The following is a 19510-nucleotide window of genomic DNA, read 5'->3' as shown; positions in this document are numbered from 1 at the left end:
GCAATCGTTGCACAGCCTCTGTTTGCTAAAAGGGCGTGCTTTTCAGAAATAGCGAAGTAACAACTGAGACGCTTATTCGCGTTTATTTTGTACCTGTGAGTGCGTTTCGTGCGTCATTTGTGCGTGAGAAACACGGGGCACGTTTTGATCTGCTTGCCATTCTGCGCGTGGGCTTCCAATTTGTTGCTATCGCGTTCATTGCTTCGCCTATGCGATCTCTGACTATTTTTGTTGCAATCTGTATTTACACTTCTCTTGTGCTGTGATAGGACTCTGCTGAGCTTGTATAATTGTGTAATTGTATTCATCTTGTATATGTACTGACAAATATGAAGCGCATATGTAAACTTGCGTATGTATTAACCTATGCTCGTGTAACGACCCCTCTTTTCTGAGTTATGTGTCTAAATAGGGCTGTGACACTCAGCCAAGTATTCGTGCCTTTTTCTCACCTTCCTAGACAAGACAAATGTACATTTGTTGTTGTTCGTTGTCTGAACTAAACATGTGCTTATCTTATCCTGTGATTGTCCCGAAATATGTGTGCTGTAATGAAAGAGAAGGCGCCACACAAATAGCAAGCATGCATGACCACAGCGTTGTTGCGAAGTTGCCACTCCTCAATTGTAAGAATTCCGGATTCATTCTTCATTTTCGCAACCCTGGAATGGAATGGGGACAATGCTTGGAGAAGTGGAATGGGAATGGATTAAGGCATTTTTTGTGTGAAATTAAATGGGAATTGAATTATGTATTTTAACGAAAATAGTGCCCGTTTTCGTCCACGTGCTCTTTTTTCAAACTTAAGACATTAGTAAATCATATACTCGAACTTAAGAAAAAACCGGCATTTCTAAAACGACTCGGCTGATTACAAACACACTTCATCTATAAGCAACGTGCCTACTACAGCTCACGGTCCTTATATCGACTGGGTTCCTCAGAAGCTTTTCTCTATGGCATAACAGTGGTCGATCGGAACTACGGCTGCAGCATCCCCGTCCACCCTCCTTACGCATTGTGATTTTCTTTCCCTCGGCAGCCACCCCAGCCACCTGCTGTCTCGCCACTTTTCACTTTGCGCTTAGTCGCCGTCGGTGACTTGGACGCATATTCTAAACGACGTTTCTCCAATTGGTGCTGGGTATTAACGCAGGCACGATGTTTTCATTTATTGCAAGCTTTCGTATAACCTCTTGCGCGGCCTCTAACCTCATACTCATTTCGTCCCCCTTTGCAATACGGTCGCCCCTGTCTAGACAGATGAGCGCGTTCGCCCGAAACTCTGTCGCCGAAGATCTGTGGGTCAGCGCAATATACACAGTTGTAGACGATGAATTAGATGCGCTCCTCCTCTGTACAGACAGAGAAAGAGAATAAACTTTTGAAAGCATTGTTTCGGAAACCGCTCGAAGCAGGCAAGCCCACGCAACTACGTCCATCGAGGCATGGACCATGGCCACGGCGGTGCGTGCCCGAGTCCCAAAACGATAATTCGCGCTGAAGAAAACCAATGGTTGCTCTGTTCTAAGATGGAGAAAGGCCCGGGTAGAAATACGCCACCACCGCGCCTGTTGGCGGCTGCAGAAGCACTACCGTATTGCACAATCATAATGCTCGACCACACAGGCTCTTTCTTCTAGTGATCCACGATTGGGCAGCTCATGTTTGTAAAGCGCAACACAGAGATAGGTGGCTAAGGTATTATTTCAATTCTTTATAACCAATTGTTCAAAACGCCGTCATTCACAATTATGGTTTTAAAAACTAATTTGCAAAGCGCCCATTTAGCTAATAACAGTTTGTGGTAAAATTTTGAATGAAAAAAAAAAACGAAATAACGCCTCTTTTTGCACCTTGTCTGGCTTGCGACATTTATTGCAACGAGTGCTTTTTGTTTTTTTTCTGTACCCCATCCCTCATTGAACACACCCTTGTGCATGCCTCTAAATACGTAAACAAAAAAAAGAAAACGTAACTAACTCCGTGACGCCAATATGTCACATGCAATGAAAGTAAAAACATAAGTGTATTTCGTGAAAGTTGCCCTGAATCTTGTCGTCAATTAGCAAGAAGGATCAGTTTATAGCACATATTTTTTACTCTTAGCTTGCATAAGTTAACCAAGCATAGGCCTTTTCATAAGAACTCACTTGTTTATTATTACATTATTTGTGCAATAGTTTTAAAAACACAAGGTCAGACAGCCCAAAAACTCTGCTTAGATAGGATTAAACTAACAAAGCAAATTACAAAAAAGTGCGTTTTACAATTCAGCACATGCCAGAGAGAAATTGCAGTGAGTGCCAATACTTTGGCTAAAAGTGGTAACTCGGCTAAATTATAATGGTTAATATGAATAAAATGTATTTTCTGAGAAGTTTTGGAAGAATCCATTTTCTGGCTCAAGTTGAATCGAATGCCTACATACTCTGTGTGTACAAATATTGCAATAATAAACAATTAGATGCTTATGAACAGGCTCATGCTTTGTTTACTGATGTAAACTAAAATTAAAAAAGATGTGCTATAAATTGATCCTTCTTGCTTACGGACGGCAAGATTAAGAGGTATTTTTTACTAAATACACTTTTGTTTTTACTCCGATTTTATTTAAACAATTGGAATGACTTGTAGCAAGGTACGTTTTCTTTTTTTTGTTTACGTATTTAGAGGCATTTTCAAGGGTGTGTTCAATCAGGGATGGGATACAGCCGAGAAAAAAGCACTCGTGATGTTTAGAGGTGCACAATTACATTCACACACGAAAAAAGGATTGTTCTTGTGTGGCGACATTACTAGGGACGTGCAAATATTTGAATAACGAATAAAGTAGCATTTGCTAATCGAATGGAACAGTACATATACGAAATACCGAATATTTGAAAAATGATCAGCCCCTAAGGGACAAACCGGAAGCAGCAAAACATGGGTTCATCTGAAGGTTTATTTTATTCTTGTAATCCTTGAATTACCACAATAAATGCAGCCGAAATATTGGCAGCGCTTTTATTGCAATAACCACGGCCGCTGGATGAAAGGGCGCACGGTATGGCCTGCCGCGTGGAGCGACTTCTACGGAAGAGCTCGTGTCAGCCGTAGTTGCAGTAGCGGCCGCTGAAGCGCGACGGGGCGGGGACGGGAGGGACGGGGAAACGAGTGGCGGCGGCTTCTTCGGGGCCGTAGCCGCAGCAACTTAGCTGGTGTTTGTCGCAGCAGTGACCCACTCAGTAGTTCTAATCAGTGTTTTTTGAATCTCAATTACCACAGCGATGACATATCGCATATTTGGTAGACTACGAGGCCCTATTTAGTTAAAAAACCAATAGACTTTCCCTATGCGTGCAGAGCACCTGATGTTTTTTTTTTCAGAACCAGCTTCTTGCTGTGAGGCTGACAGAAAAATCCAAAATTCATGTAGCTGAATGATATGGCACTGAAAGTGTGAAAAAGTCATTGTTCTATTTAGGAAGATGTGTTAAACTAACATATTTTGATTATTATGACGTTTATTCAGCCCTTTCGCGTTTTCTCAGCCGGAACACTTGACAATTAATTTCTGGACACTTTACAATAGACGTTCATAGTTTTTGTATGCTGAAAGCTTATCATAGAAACATAATTTTAATACTTTTTATGTTATAAGGTACACGGTAGTGTGCCGAAAAGTAATTAGTCTTCGAACGCTGGATAAAAGTGGTTTCTACAAACATGGTGAGGCGCTCCTCGTAACTTGTTATTGGAGAGGCTGTGAAAGTATACGTCATTAGACATGGCATTCGAATTTTTTTATGTTTCTTACTAGGTATATATATATATATATATATATATATATATATATATATATATATATATATATATATATATATATATATATATATATATATATATATATATATATATTTATATATATATATATGGCACAACGGGAGCGTTGTCAACAAGGATAAATATATTTATTTCCCAACAGTTTCGGGAGGGGACCTCCCTTCATCAGGGGATGAGTTATACTGGCATGGGCTTCCAAACTTCCTTGCTGCCGCGTCCCTCTCGCCTTAAAAGACGTTTGCGAGAGTGAGAGGGAACTGGAAAAAAAAAGAAAAGAAAGAAAGTAAAAAAGATAAAGAACCACTGTCAACACTGAGAACGAAGCCAACTGTCCGTCTACATCCACCTATGGTTCATATCACGTGCTGTTCAGTTCTTGGCGTGTGTGGGGCCACCCAAGATTGTCGCCGCGGTGCTGGGAGGGTCCGGGACGGCGTGCCTAAAGAAAGGGGTTTCCCCGTAATTGGTCGTTCGGCGGGCGGCGGGCGGTGTGTGTAACGGAAAGGTTTCTCGTTAATGGGTCGGTCGGCTATTTACCTTTAATCTTCGTCCGTTTCCCTTCAACGGTCATGAAGTGGTAGGCGAACGTAAACACTTTGTATGTGAATGTGAAAAAAAAAAGAAAGGACAGTGTACACGTACGAGTCAGTCAGAAAAAAGCATGGTCTCCAGCTATCAATCTTTGTCACCAATTTTCTCCTGGCTTACTTCTTTCTTTTTTACTTTCTTTCTTTTCTTTTTTTTTCCAGTTCCCTCTCACTCTCGCAAACGTCTTTTAAGGCGAGAGGGACGCGGCAGCAAGGAAGTTTGGAAGCCCATGTCAGTATAACTCATCCCCTGATGAAGGGAGGTCCCCTCCCGAAACTGTTGGGAAATAAATATATTTATCCTTGTTGACAACGCTCCCGTTGTGCCATATCCCATACCTTCACGAAGACTAACTGGCCCATTGAATTATTACTCCCACTATATATATATATATATCATTTCGCAGTGTGGTGCTACAATCGGTGATGTGCGTGGTGACTTACTCGGTCTAGTGCCCCGCTCAGCATCCTGTCTTATTCTTCATGTTGGGACGGTCGATGTGGCTTCGTGTTCGGGACACGAGGCGTTTGCAAAGTACCGCGATCTACTTGAAAGCATTGCAAAATACCGCCCAGAAATTCGGCGAATTTACGCCACGCTGATACTGCCTAGAAGTGGAAACCGTCGACAAAGGAACTCTAACCTGACATTCGTCCGACGCTGCAACAGAGAAGCATCAGTGTTCAACAACATGCTTCGGAATTTTTGCCGCTATTCCCGGCTAGTTTGCTACCTCGATCATGAAATCGAATGGTTACCACCCACACGCGTCCTCGCAGCAGACGGCCTTCATATGAGCTTCGAGGGTGTGTCGTTGCTTGCAAGCCACATCCGCCGCCTGTGCTTCAGGAGACCGGTGGATGCGACATCAGCTGCCTGGTGCGATTCATCAACGAATGACGACTCTCCGCATCGAATGGATCGAGCTGGGCGACCTTCAGCACCCAGTCATCCTACAGCACAGCCGAACTCAAGAAACAACACCACGCCGACAGCAACCCTCACCATGACGAGCAAGCCTTCCGTAGCAGAGAACGTCACCTCGAAAGCATCGCGCGCCCACATGAACAAGTCTCAATCTACACAGCCTACGTCTTGCCTACCGCCACCTGCCGTCGTTGCATCACTTTCGCCGTCTCAACCACGCTATGGACTCCAGAACAGGGGCACAACCACGAGAGGAACCAACTGACTAACACAACGCCAGCTAAGTGAGAGTACTTTATCTGTTGGCTCAATGAATTTTTTAAGGACCAGGAAGGTTATAGAAAAACGGACTCGTTGTGAATCGCACATTTCTATGCTTAGAATGTATGTCGCGGCAACAAGTGCTCCTAAAGGTTTACAACTAAAACTGCAGCCGGCCACATCAGAGATGTCAAAGAAAAACCTGTCAAGGTGGCACAACACCTTAAATCGGGCGTCTGTTGAACTAACCAGCATACTTATTAGCCATTATGAATCATCAGAAAAAAGTCTGCGGAATCAGGAAAAACAGCTTGTGCAATCCTCTCAGTTTACGACTGAAGAATTAAAAACTCTCGAATTATATCGGTCACAGAAGTTAGCCGAGCTGGATGCTAAAAATTCAAAGAAGGTCGCGCGTGACAACTTAGAAAAAAAGGAATGCTCCCGACGAGGAAACATTCTAACCACAGCTGAAATGCGCGAGCCCGAGCTGGAAGGTAAATCTTCTGGACAGGATAACATTATAAATTTGTCATGTTACGATCTATCAATTGAGGAACGTAGTGTGTTATCTCGAGGACTTAATTTTTGCCCTGCTACAGGAGGCATTAGTGAATTTCAGTTGGTGAAGGATCTTCACAATTTCGAACGTAACATGCGCCTCCGTGAGTACTTTTATGATCGGTCCTCGGCTCACAATACCGATAGCTCATCATTGCCATCTTACAAGCATTGGACACCCCCCTCCCAAAGAGACAAATGTCTGGACCTTTATATCAGAGCTGTGCAACGCGATGTCATGCAGGCATATAAAGAACGTACACCATTGCACCGCAACCTTACTGACAGAGAGCAACAAGCAATTGAATTCCTCGCTGGTCGTAATGACATAATTATAAAACCTGCAGATAAAGGAGGCGCCATTGTTGTAATGGACAGAAGCAAATATATCAGCGAAGGTCATAGGCAGCTCAGTGATGCATCATATTACAAGCGGAAAGATCATGACCCAACAAACGAGTTCAAAGATATTGTTCGTGATACCTTGACTGCGCTCTTTAATGATAAAGAAATAAGCTATGGCACTCTGAAATCCCTCATACCGTTGAGCCAAGTAACTGGCAGGTTTTACCTTCTTCCCAAAATTCATAAGAGAGATAATCCCGGTAGACCGATGATTTCTGGAATTGGAACAGTGACTGAGAACCTTTCCCGTTATGTAGATGGCCTCATCAACACCATTCCGTCCAGCTTTTCTTCTTACATTAAAGATACCAATCACTTTCTATCAGATATTGTTGACCTACAGGTTCCTCAAAATTCGTTTCTCGTTACGTTAGATGTCACGTCACTGTATACTAATATCCCTCACTCAGATGGCATCGAGGCAGTTATCTGCGCGTACAACGATTGCCACGCCAACAAACCAGTTTCCGCATCTACGTTAGCTACGTTGCTTAAGCTCATTCTTGAACTTAACAATTTCGAATTTGATAGGACACATTATGTTCAAGTTAGCGGTACATCTATGGGCACAAGAATCGGACCAAACTACGCAAACATATTTATGGGGCTCCTTGAAAACAAATTTCTTGCAAGTTGTGAATATAAGCCATTTTACTATAAGCGGTTTATCGACGACATTTTCCTAATCTGGCACCATAGTGAATCGCAACTTCTTTCTTTCATAGCAGATCTTAAGAACGCTCATCCGGCGATTTCTTTTTCGCACTCATATTCACCTGTGAACACAAGCTTCCTTGATGTCATGGTCACTCTACGTAACGGGAAGCTGATAACTAATCTTTATAGGAAACCCACGGATAGGCAGCAATATCTTCACTTTAGTAGTAGTCACGTGAAACACAACAAAACTGGTATTCCCTACAGCCAAGCAGTCCGTTTTAAAAGAATATGCTCTGATAGCAGCGAATTTTCCCGCCACTGCGAACAACTTCGGAGCGCGCTCGAAAAACAGAGCTATCCGGCCAGCATAATCACAGACGCCATCAAACGTGCAGAAGAGCTTGACCGTTCAGACCTGCTGAGTACTAACAACAGACCCAAAGATTGTTCGCGGACTAATCTAATTTTGACACATGCGGCCTCAGCTCCAAATGTGAACCATATCTTAAAGAAACATTTTAACATTTTAATACAGAGCGAGCGGCTCAAAGGAATCTTTGCAGAACAACCACGCGTGGTCTACCGACGATCGCGGAACCTTCGTGATTTACTAACCTCATCTAAAACCACGTGTTCACATCATGAAGGCTGTCATCCCTGCAACAAACCACGTTGCAAAGTGTGCGCGCACATGACGACATCTAAAACAGTTTCAAGTACATCGTCCAGTTTTTCTTTAAAGATAAATGGGAACTACACGTGTGATAGTATCAACGTCATCTATCTTCTCGAGTGTTCAACTTGCGGTGCTCAGTACATAGGTCAAACAGAGACAAGTTTCAGAATTCGTTTTAATAATCACCGTGCACATGCCGTAAGCCTCCCTAATCTACCGCTGTCGAAGCACGTCAGTATGCCTGGCCATGGTTTCGACAAAATTAGGGCCACGATTATTCAGTCCGATTTTAAGACAAATCACGATAGGGAAGTGAGGGAATCCTTCTTGATCCACAAATTTAACACCATTCGTTCAGGTATCAATGAAAACGTAGAAAAGCTCACCTGCCTCGCACTATAACAACACGACTTCTTAGATTACTAAAATATTTTAGTGTATATTAAATTGTATATTAGTCAACCGTGGTTTCTTTACTTCTGAGCTCTTTACATGTCCTGCCAACCATACTGTGCCCCACGTGTCGATGCGCAAGGAAATTTGAAACTTTTATATCCGTGCACCCGTCACATGTCAGTCATGTCAACACAAGGTTCTGACAGATTACCATTTTTTACTTTGATTGTCCTAGCTGCTATACCGAGAGTTCATCACGTGAGCCTATAAAAGCGGCTGCATTGTATCATACCTACTTACTCTGACGAAGGCCGTGCCACGGCCGAAACGTTAGTAAATACGATCCTTTTCTTATGTGCTATCTTCAAGTTAATTCAATATATATATATATATATATATATATATATATATATATATATATATATATATATATATATATATATATATATATATATATATATATATATATATATATATATATATATATATATATATATATATATATATATATATATATATATATATATATATATATATATATATATATATATATATATATATATATATATATATATATATATATATATATATATATATATATATGTGTGTGTGTGTGTGTGTGTGTGCACAGGTGCCAATTTGTCGACGATGCAAAGTGGAACAAATAAACAGTACATAATGACAGAAACACATGACGGAGACTGCTAGAAGACAAATGCGTTGGAGTGCTACCGGGATTCGCCAGTGCCCGTGGAGAGGCGAACATGAAAAGACCGAACGGATGGTTTCATTCTCGATAGACACAGAAGCCAAAACTTAGGCGCACAAGCTGGAGCAATCGTCAAGTTGTTTTATTATGCAGAGGTGTAAAGAAGTAAACAAAACACAAAAATGCCAGGATCAGCCCTAAATTGAGAATCAATAAAATATTTTCATGCTTCTTGTTCCGGTTATGTGTTGAATGTATTAATAATTGCATTATCGTAAGAACGTCGGGAGCGAAATTGACAAAAACATTCAAAAGTGCAGGAACGCAAGCAGTTGTCTTCGCGTTTTCTAGCATTTCGTCACTCTTTTCGTGTAACAGTTTTCATATTATTCACTTCATAACTGCTCACTCAATTGCCAACATCGAAGTTACAGTCACTAAAATTTCAAAGAACCTCGAGTCCACTGTTATGAAATTGCACACATGCTAAGTATATTTCGTGGCTGTTGCGTCTGATACTGTGTTGTATCAATACTATAGACGTGTTTGGAGGAAGTAAAAAGTCTATCCTATTTTGTGTTTAAGGAACAGTGGCCACAGAAATTGCTGAGGTTACTGATTCTAAATGAAATGATTAAATAAGGAAGGTTTTATGACGCCACATACTTACAGTTACTATAATAAATTTAAATGCATCGGAAATGTGTAGCTCTTCCGGATCTGTTAGTTGTGATCTTATAGGATCCGAGTAAAATGTGCTCACAATTCTTACTTCCGCGAAAACTGATCGGTGTGCAAGGTTCCATCTCGAGTAAGGAGATACCGAAAATTTGCAAGGGCTGCGGGTATCTAAAAGCAAGGTCGGTAATTACCTGGCGGGAACACGCCAGACGGATATTAGAAAAAGATTTCGCGGGTGACACAAAGATGCGCGCGCTCAATCGTAACTACCGCAAGCGCGCCAGGCATGCGATTCTAAGGGCGCTCACGAAAACTGCCCCCCCCCCCCTTCCCTGGTGGCGCCGCAGCGGCGGCTCGGGAACTAGGCCTGTCACGCCGGTTTTGATGCACGCGGTGGGCCGTACCCGTGCTCAGTTTCATCGAGCGGCCGTGCTATAATCATTACCATACAAAGAAGTTTTGCTGCAAACTGCACTTTCACTCTATTTTACTATGGTGGAGCTGCGTCGCATTAATAATTTCCTGTCTTCATACTTGAAGTTAGAGAATATGGCTGTATTCGGCTTCACGAATTAAAACACATGCAAGTCTTTTGTTCACCTAAATTGTTCTCACAGGTGCAGCTTCAACATTTGATTTTTACATGCTCTCTGTGCCAGCGTAAGGGTTCTGACAATTTTGCCTGTTCCAAGAAATTATTAGCTGAATGCATGGTGTTCAGTTCAAAATTTATTATGTCTTATGCCGCAATGTTACCTAAAAATTGGCAACAGAGTTTCAACTTCAATAATGTTGTTGCTGCAGCATTTGGACATACAGTTGAAAAGTATTTCGAAGGCTCTAGTAGCTGCTGTATACAAGCTTAGCAAAGTTTTCATAAATTCAGTATTATTTGATGACAGTTTGTGAATACCTATTTCAAATAAACTGTTGTGAAATCCTAGGATTAATTAAAAAAACGTTTCTTTATTATTTGAAATCTGTCAAAAGAGTATTAGGTTCGTTTTAGCCTTCTATTTGGTTATACCACAATTGGATTCGTTTTGAATTCGCTTCTGAAACTCACTAGTCGCAAATCTTTGCTTGTGCGGATCTTGTAGTATGACATTGCTTGTGCTGTCAACGCCTTACTTTCTCTACAAGCATGCATCGAAGTGAGCAAAAAAAAAAAAAAAAAGGCGGGTTTTCAAAGCGTGTTTGGCCCAGAGGGAGTACGCTGTCACCCGCGTCCTTTTCTTCTAATAATAGAGTGGTGGCCTCTCGCTCCTTATGTAAACGAAATCGCTTCGCATGTTTATAGAGTGACAGTACCAAAATATTAGTTTCAGGTCTTTCGAGTAGTTGCTACAGATATTCTTGCTTCCCCTTTCCCATCGCTATCATAATCAGTAGTGGTGGCGTTCACTACGAGTAGCCAGAATGAGCGCAAGCTGAGCCTATATCTGTGGCCGATCGAGTGACGTGCGCGACGTAGGCATACAAGTGCTCCGACACCGGCTCTTTGAGCTGCAGCAAAGGCTTGGCGAGTTACGATTATTATTATTTAGTCCGCACACGAACACTTTACACCGTCATCTTCCATTCTTCACTGCATATCTGCACCAACTTCGATGCTTTCGGCGATCGTTGCAAACGGAGCGACGAGTCTTTCGGCAGCGTCGATAACAGGCGTGCGCACAGCGTTTCTGTAGCACCTTGGTAGCACCAACTACTTGATAGCGCTGTCTTCCCATTCATTGTAGGCGGTTTGCCAGTACGCGTGCGAGCGCCAACTTTGTTCTCGCCTTCGCCACAGCGTCCGCATCAGCTGTGCTCGCGCCCGACACACAACACACTGCAGCATCGTTGTGGGCGCGGCCACGTGTGGTGACGAAATTACACACGAACCAATGAGCGCGCTGCTTTCGAGTGCCTGGATTGATTGATATGTGGGGTTCAACGTCCCAAAACCACCATATGAATAGGAGAGACGCCGTAGTAAAGGACTCCAGAAATTTTGACCACCTGGGGTTTTTTAACGTGCACACAAATCTGAGCACACGGGCCTACATGTCCCCCTCCATCAGAAACTTCCGAGAGCCTCGTGAGGCTGCATGGCGCAGTGCATTATGGGGGAGTCTATCCGCTCAACTTTGTAAGCTCGCCGCCGGGGGCTCCCGGACGCTTTCGGCGGGAGTTTGGAGTCGGCTGCGTCGCCTGTCCCCACCTGTTGTTCTAAAACAGCCACTGTGATTAACGTTAGTGAAACGCATAGTAACCGCTCTTTACACTTCTCAATGACCGTGAGCATGCGAGGCACAACGTCCAGCATTTGAAATAAACACTGTGGTAAACCCAAGCCAGACGTGTGTCTAACCGCATTATCGTGGGTCTAACCACTCGTAATAAAATTACGTGGTACGTGGCGCCAACACTGGCAAAAAAGGAAGTATTGAACACTAGCCGCAATGGTGGCGCTGACTGAACACTCACAGTTAAATGAACGAAAATGCAGAGGATGGAGGGATGACTGCCACTGTGTAGCTCAGTCGGACGCAGAGCATCGGATGCATTATTCTTTATTTCTTCACTTTTACATTAGAGGTACTACTAATATCATGCCATATACTTTCATTGACCTTATTTCCTGTCAGTTACCATTTATTTTGTGTTTACGAAAGGAAAACGAGCCCTTAACTTTACACTGCTTTCCTTCATTAGGTTATGCGTACTTTCGAGGTCAGACCAGTCAAGAAGCGGCGACCTGTGTTTCTCGTGCTCCGATGGCCCACACGAGTGGTCCTGACCAAACAACCTGCTCGCACGATGCACAAACTTCGCCAACAGTTTTCAGAGCACCTGTGGGTCGTTTAGCGATTTGTTGAAAAGTTAATCAATGTTCGTCTGTGCGTAATTGTCTCTGAAGATTAGTGCACGAATAAAATAGAAAAGACGCCACGCAACTATCGACAGCGCAAGAATACAGACACTCTCATGAGGTGCAGGTGTCCTTTCATTCGGCCGTTAATTTCTGCCCCTTAAAACGAATTGGCAAGTACACGAGAGCCCATACTAGAGTCGCGTATAAGCAGCCCCGAAGAAAGCTTGGCATGATGCGTAGCACGGTTCGTCGTATGAGTTATTGTTTATTGAGGCTGAAGCGAGACTTCAGGGGCTTTCATGCTTGGTGAACTCTCGACATGTGCAAGGCGAGTGCCCGTAGCACCATGTACCAGTGGTCACACTGAGTGCACTTGAGCGGTTTCCCGCGCTCGTGCATGAGGACGTGTCGACGCAGCCACTCCATGGAGGAGTAGCGGCGGCTGCAGACAGGGCACACACGAAACTTTTTCGGGCCCATCCAGCCGTAATCTTCTTGCTCGGCCTGGACAACTCCGGTGGAATCGGCGACAGGAGCAGCTTCCAGTGGCGCCAGGGCAGCCCGTGGCACCACACGGTTCCGCAAGACTGCGATGGAGTACGCCCACATGCACAATTTATTATTATCAATAATAATAATAATAATAATAATAATAATAATAATAATAATAATAATATTGATTATAGGCAATGAGAAAACAAAGAATAAGAAAATACAAGCTACAGTGAGCTCTTGCATGGCTTTTCCTTTGGTGAATCTATAGCGTTCTCGGCCTTCTTTCTCTATTCTTTCCTACTATTCTTGCACTTGAGGCGACGATAAGACGAACGTCGATGAAGATGCAGTCGCCGATCATTAAAAATAAAGAAGCGTTGATAATTATAACTGCTCGACCGCTGGCCTTGATGTCATGAAATATTTATCTTGAAGAATAATTTCGTTGTATACGGAAATTGCTTTCATGCGAAGCATTCGGTGAGTAATAGCACGCTGCTTACTTTGGCTTTCACCTAAGCGTTACAAAGTGGGTCGATGTGTCTTTGTAAGGATAGCAGTTTTGCAGACATCATGGGCTTACAAGAAAAGTCGACTACAGTGCTAATTGAAAGTGCTTCTTTATATCTTGAATATTCTGTTCTGAATATATCTTGCTGATTCTGTCTTGAATATAACCTCCTAAATCTTAAGAATGCAAGTGCAGTGCTTATTGAAGTGCAATGAATGCGGAGCCGACCCCGGAAACACAAGTCACGTTGCACCGACATTACGTCCGCTAAGGGTGTTTCAACAAAGCAGTTTCGAGCCCTGGTGTGGTTCTGTGGTAGAATATCAGACTGCTGCGTAGAACGCTTGTCTTCAAATCCAGCTGGGATGCTCATTTTTTATTCTACGACTTCATCGGGTCAATGCTGCGACGCCATTTTTAACCCTCTTACATTCAACATAGCAATGTCAGTTCTCGCCATTCCTGGGTAGATATAAAATGTCAATCACCTGTGGCGCACTCCCGCACGTCGCGGCCAGTGCTAAACGGTTATGTGAAACAAGTGTAAGGAGAAAAGCCCTTGACGACGAGACCGCACTTCATCGTGTTTCAAGCCATTCTTCAAACCCTGCTACACTAATTTCGGGTTAGCCCTCAGTTCTCAGGCGGCGTAGTGAACTCATGATGAAGTCGGTCTATCGATGAGACAACAAAGTCTACTGAGCATAAACACGCTAACACAAGCTTTGCACCCTAAAAAGACTTGCTTTCCTTTTCTGGAGAATATGTAAGCGCAGATTGCTTGAAAATACGTTTTAGGAGGTCACTTTTTCACATACATACCTCACTGATCGGGCCTGTTCGGCCAGCGAAACTTTCAGAATGAGCACAACTTGTCTGAACTGTGAACAGTAGCGTTCTTACGCATATCTTGTATTGATTGATTGATTTGTGGGGTTTAACATCCCAAAACTACCATACGTTATGAGAGACGCCGTAGTGGAGGGCTCCGGAAATTTCGATCACCTGGGGTTCTGTAACGTGCACTCAAATCCGAGCACACGGGCCCACAAGATTTCCGCCACCATCGGAAATGTAGCCGCTATCACCGGGATTTGACCCCACGACCTGCGGGTCAGCAGCCGAGTACCTTACCCCCTAGACCACCGTGGCGGGGCTACGCAGATTTTGTAACTTACTAAGAGACTGTTGCCATATATACTAGCGGGTATATTTTCTTGGGAGGGAAAAAAATTTCAAGAACGCAGTTCTGCACATATGTACACTTCTGCGCTGTACGTGAAGCAATCTGATTTGGCACATGCTTCGTGCCACTGGGGAAGTAGTGGCTACGCGCAATCAGCGTTTTATTTCTACGCATACGACGCTTAGCATTTTAGGTACAAGTAAAAGAAGCGACTTTCTCACGCACGCAAGAACGCTGTCGTCGCAATGTATAAAGTAAAACAAATGCGAGTATCTCACTGGTGTGCGCTGCGTCCTGTCTGAAATAGCCAGAGGTAGGTATCACTCTTCACTAAGCTTATGCATTTTGTATGTCTCTCACATAAAATACTGGAAATACGGATACAACTGTGGGAATACAGTTATTAGCACCAGGATAGTAGTGATTCAGCTCTGTATATAGCATTCGCTTCCTCGTGTATATAAGAGATGAACTGTATAGAGCATGTTGGTTGAGAATTAAATTTGATGAAAGCTCTTTGTCCTACCCATCGCTGCATTGGTCGGCATGGCCTGTGCCTCTTTCGCCTTGACACCAAGATGTTTCAGACTGCGCGTCTTCTCCGATGGTGCAGACTCTGGCTTAGGGCAAGCGTCGGGCCTATACTCCGGTGGCGGAGTCGATCTCGCTGCAGAAGTCGTCGCCATTCGGGCTCTGGTGCCGTCTCTATTCAGTGTTGTTGATCGGCGACGGGACAGTACGACAATGAGTGGCTGCGTGCGAGAGTACACGTAAGAACAAAGGCTTTGGCCAGTGCATACAACACCGGAAGCAACGCGGGCTCCGTTGCTAGGATCAGGTGCGCACCGCCGGATGCCCACGCCACGTGATGCTGCGCAGACGCTAGCCCGTATCATGCATGGTACACCATTAGAAAGCTGCCGCTCAGACACAGGAAGCGAATCTGGGGGTGTCATTTTTACCCATCTTGAAAGAGACTGTGGCCCCTCCGACAAGCTGCGACAGAGCCTACTTACGGACTACTGGCAAGTAGATATTCTTAGTGAATATACCGCTTTCTCCTTTCTTTTTAGCGGGAATTCTATTAAGCCAGCTCACATCACGTGCACGTGCACCGAAAGGCAACAGAACACGTGAGCGCTGGTGACATGCCTTATAGCGGCGTCACCAGACAAGTGGCGTGCGCAGAAACAAAGGACCCCTTTCTATATGATTTTATGCTATGATTGATTGACTGCTCACGCTAAAAAAAAGTTAACCGTCTCCCGCGAAAGGAAACGATGTAGAGACCGTTTTCCGCAGCTACTTTAGTAAGCAAAACTAGATGGCGCCACCGAACTGAAGAACATGGCCTGCTCCTCTGCGGCGCGGCCGCAATGTGGCGTGTGGTGGACGTTGCCCTGCAGCCTACTGCGGGAAACGGGCGGCGTAGATTACGCGGGCGCGGGTGGGCGGAGGAAGAATATACATCTCGTTATACCATATGTCTTTTATTAGAGGAAGAAGAAAAGAGGAAAGAGAAGACGCTTCTTTCCGTCTCCCCCCGCCCCGCCGCGGTGGTCTAGTGGCTAAGGTACTCGGCTGCTGACCCGCAGGTCGCGGGTTCAAATCCCGGCTGCAGCGGCTGCATTTCCGATGGAGGCGGAAATGTTGTAGGCCCGTGTACTCAGATTTGGGTGCACGTTAAAGAACCACAGGTGGTCAAAATTTCCGGAGCCCTCCACTACGGCGTCTCTCATAATCATATGGTGGTTTTGGGACGTTAAACCCCACAAATCCAATCCATCCGTCTCCCGTATCGGGTGCACGACTAAGCGCCTACCCGTCAGCTGCTTGCCGAGCCCGGTGCGCTGCCGGGCGACGATGTGAGAGGGTGTGAAAACCGGCGCCTATAGCACTGTCTGTCATTTCACCACCTATGCCTAATACTGCTGCGCCCTCGTTGCTGGCCATCAACCCGGGAGGCGTGTTTCCGTATCATATCCCAAGAGATGTGTGGGGAAATAGTGGCAACGCTATTGGCTTTAGGTGGTCACGTGTTATAAACAAGCTTTTTGTTTTTTGTTTAGTTTTGTTTCTTTTCAAGCAAGATGACAGTGCTCGCTGAGTGGTTATGGTGGCTTAGAGTGATTTTGCGAAGCTGGTTGAAGCCGTACGCCGTAGAAATTTGGGTTTTTCGCTGACATGTGATACGCGCGATTGTGTAGATCGTTTTCTGATGGACGCAGTGATGTTAAACATAGATCCGGGAGTGTGTATGCATGCCCTTTTAGCGTGTGATTATGTGTTTGAAGCCTGGAGTGTACGAAGCACCACTCCGTACAGATTGAGTCGTCCATGTGCCGCAGACATAACGTACGCCGGAATGTTCGGGCTTTTCGCTGCCAAATGTTTTCGCGACTGCTGGCAATGTATACGCGGATCGTTTTACGATGAACGCCGTGGTGTATGCGCGGATTGTGTTGCGATGGACGAAGTGGTGCACAGCGTAAATTCGGGAAGCGTATGATGGGGGGCTAGTTGCTAAGACATTTGGGAAAATTAAACTGCGCTAAAGACGAGACAACAGAAAGAAGTGACTCTGCGATCGTCCTGTCCACTTCGTTATCGTGTCTCATTTTTAGCGAAGTTTAATTTTCATGAATGTAAATCCGGGAGCGTGTGCATGCTCTTTTGGTGTGATATCTATCCTGAGATCGTGCGTTTGCCATGACACAAGAAACCCTAAGACTCAATTTTGCTCGCGTATGAGTGCAATCTTATTCAAATACGACGAAAAAAAAAGAAGGGAGACGATTAGTGGAATATCTTTTTCATTCATCACAACTCGGCTCGATGTCATTGCAATTAAACTTGATGTTCTAGAAATTGTAAAAAATATGTTTTGGGAATAGCGTCATTACAAACTTCTAAGCTGCTTGTGGTAAGTACACCTCATTTTGCAAAAGGCAGGAAGCACTCATTTTCCAGCTTTTCAGATGACATATTTTAATGTTAATCGGTGCTATGACTTGAACATGTTATAGAACACCTTACATGTCTGCGTGCAATGCATCCCTCACATTGAATGAGGCATCCATAACCAAGTAGTAACATCAATAGATCGACCATCAGGACTGTAGTGTCGCATCGAAAAAAAAGGATAGAAGTACATCATGCCAAACAAAAGACGCACATTTGAGAGCTCGTTTTTTTTGTTAGACACAATGAGATCTAATAAACAATCATGCCAAGTGGCATGATAGTCTGTTAGATCTCGTTAATATTGTGTCTAACGAAGAAAACAAGCACTTAAATGTACTTATTTCCTGCATTCATAGAGAGGGTCTCGTACAGACAGGTAGTATACAGAAATTATTGGTCAGCTGCCAACTCATAATAAACTCACCGACTACGCGACGCCAAACAGACAAAAAAAAAGTGTTCCACACTGACCGTCCTTGCTACTGGCAATGCTCCAACATTGATTTTACATGTACCCCATTAAGTAAACGGGGAGATGGCGGCCGTGGTAGCTCAGTTGGTAGAGTATAGGACGTGCTATTCGAAGGTTGCAAATTTGGTCCCTGCCCACTGCAAGTTGTCGCTCAGTGCAATTTTGTTTCTTCACATTTACCTTACGAAATCAAAACAGGGCATACTGTGAAACGAAGGACATTTACCAAGCTTAGCAACGCGGGCAGAAGAAGAAAGAAAAAAACCCCGAGTGCCTGGGGAACAATTGGCAGACGGCGATTGATGAAATGATGTGCCTAGAGAATGTACCCACATTTTTTAATGTCCTGCAATGTCCAATCTGATACACGATGGTGGGAACATGTTTGCTGTAAGAAATATCTAAATATGCACCTCTCCACAACTGCCTCTAAACGTCGAGAAATTACACAGATGACGGATGCACATACCACGTGAACTCACATAGCCGAAAGAATCACATAAGTCATGGTTTTTCAGCATATACTCTTCTTAATGAATTGTGCAATGTTCACTATTGGCAATATAACAATGCACAATCCCATGCGCCCCCCCCCCCAAAAAAAGCGTTTGTTTTTCATTTACACTCATATAACAGAAAAGTACATGGTTTATTCAGATGCAATTATTACTTGCCCAACAGGACATATTTCTTAACTAGAAACCAATCACAGCACACATTTTTCTTAACTCGGAACCAACACCACCTGCATGGAGTCTTTTTCAGATGTAAACTTTCTGGTATTTGCCTCCATATTAGATTTCCTATTCAACTGCATACTATTTCTAGTTTTTCATCAGGCTAGCTTATTACACTAAGTATATTGCTAATACAATATTGTTAATAAAGGCTCAATCCTTCATTAATGATGTGCTGTTTGACGTATAACAGCTCCGTGATGCAGGCCAAAAGATCATTGAAGTTGCTTCAGTAAGCTATTACCATATGTTATTACAAAACAACCATTTGTTTTCAAAGTAGGTAATCAGTTATATGATTGGAAAAGTAATTTTTCACAAATATGTTGACTAATTTTGAACTAAATGAACCAGGATAATTGACAGGTCAGGTGAGCTCGCCATTGAATCACTTATGATACACTTGGCAATACTTGGCACCAACTAGTGTACTATCGCGCTCTGTATGAGCTACACTACGCGAGTGTGTGGGTGAGCGTGCTGCAAGGATGTAGAGTAGCACCGATTGTGACATATTTGATAGTTATTGGGAGAGTGTTTGACAGATCCTGCAAATGTACATCACCTCCACATTCTTGCCTTCACCCTCGACC

At 43.7% G+C, this 19510-nt stretch overlaps 1 protein-coding gene across 1 annotated transcript; it reads right to left on the bottom strand.

Annotated features, from left to right (window-relative positions):
• Positions 1 to 12849: 12849 nt before the first annotated feature.
• On the bottom strand, positions 12850 to 15489 carry LOC119187530 (uncharacterized). Its single transcript, XM_037435668.2, has 2 exons — positions 15271 to 15489; positions 12850 to 13139 (listed from the first exon to the last, which is right to left on the bottom strand). The coding sequence occupies exons 1-2, from the start codon at positions 15428 to 15430 to the stop codon at positions 12850 to 12852; spliced, it is 450 nt and encodes a 149-aa protein (XP_037291565.2). The 5' UTR covers positions 15431 to 15489.
• Positions 15490 to 19510: the final 4021 nt, after the last annotated feature.

Source organism: Rhipicephalus microplus, chromosome X, assembly GCF_043290135.1.
Source record: "Rhipicephalus microplus isolate Deutch F79 chromosome X, USDA_Rmic, whole genome shotgun sequence".
Taxonomy (NCBI): Eukaryota; Metazoa; Arthropoda; class Arachnida; order Ixodida; family Ixodidae; genus Rhipicephalus; species Rhipicephalus microplus.
The sequence above is the reverse complement of the archived record's forward strand: the minus strand, read 5'-3'. Positions and strand labels throughout refer to the sequence as shown.

Bases quoted from the DNA above. Each gene is read 5' to 3' on its own strand.
- LOC119187530 (XM_037435668.2), bottom strand. From the start codon at position 15,430: ATGGCGACGACTTCTGCAGCGAGATCGACTCCGCCACCGGAGTATAGG. The intron at 13,140-15,270 runs GTAGGACAAAGA...ACTCCATCGCAG, and splicing joins GCCGACCAATGCAGCGATGG to TCTTGCGGAACCGTGTGGTG.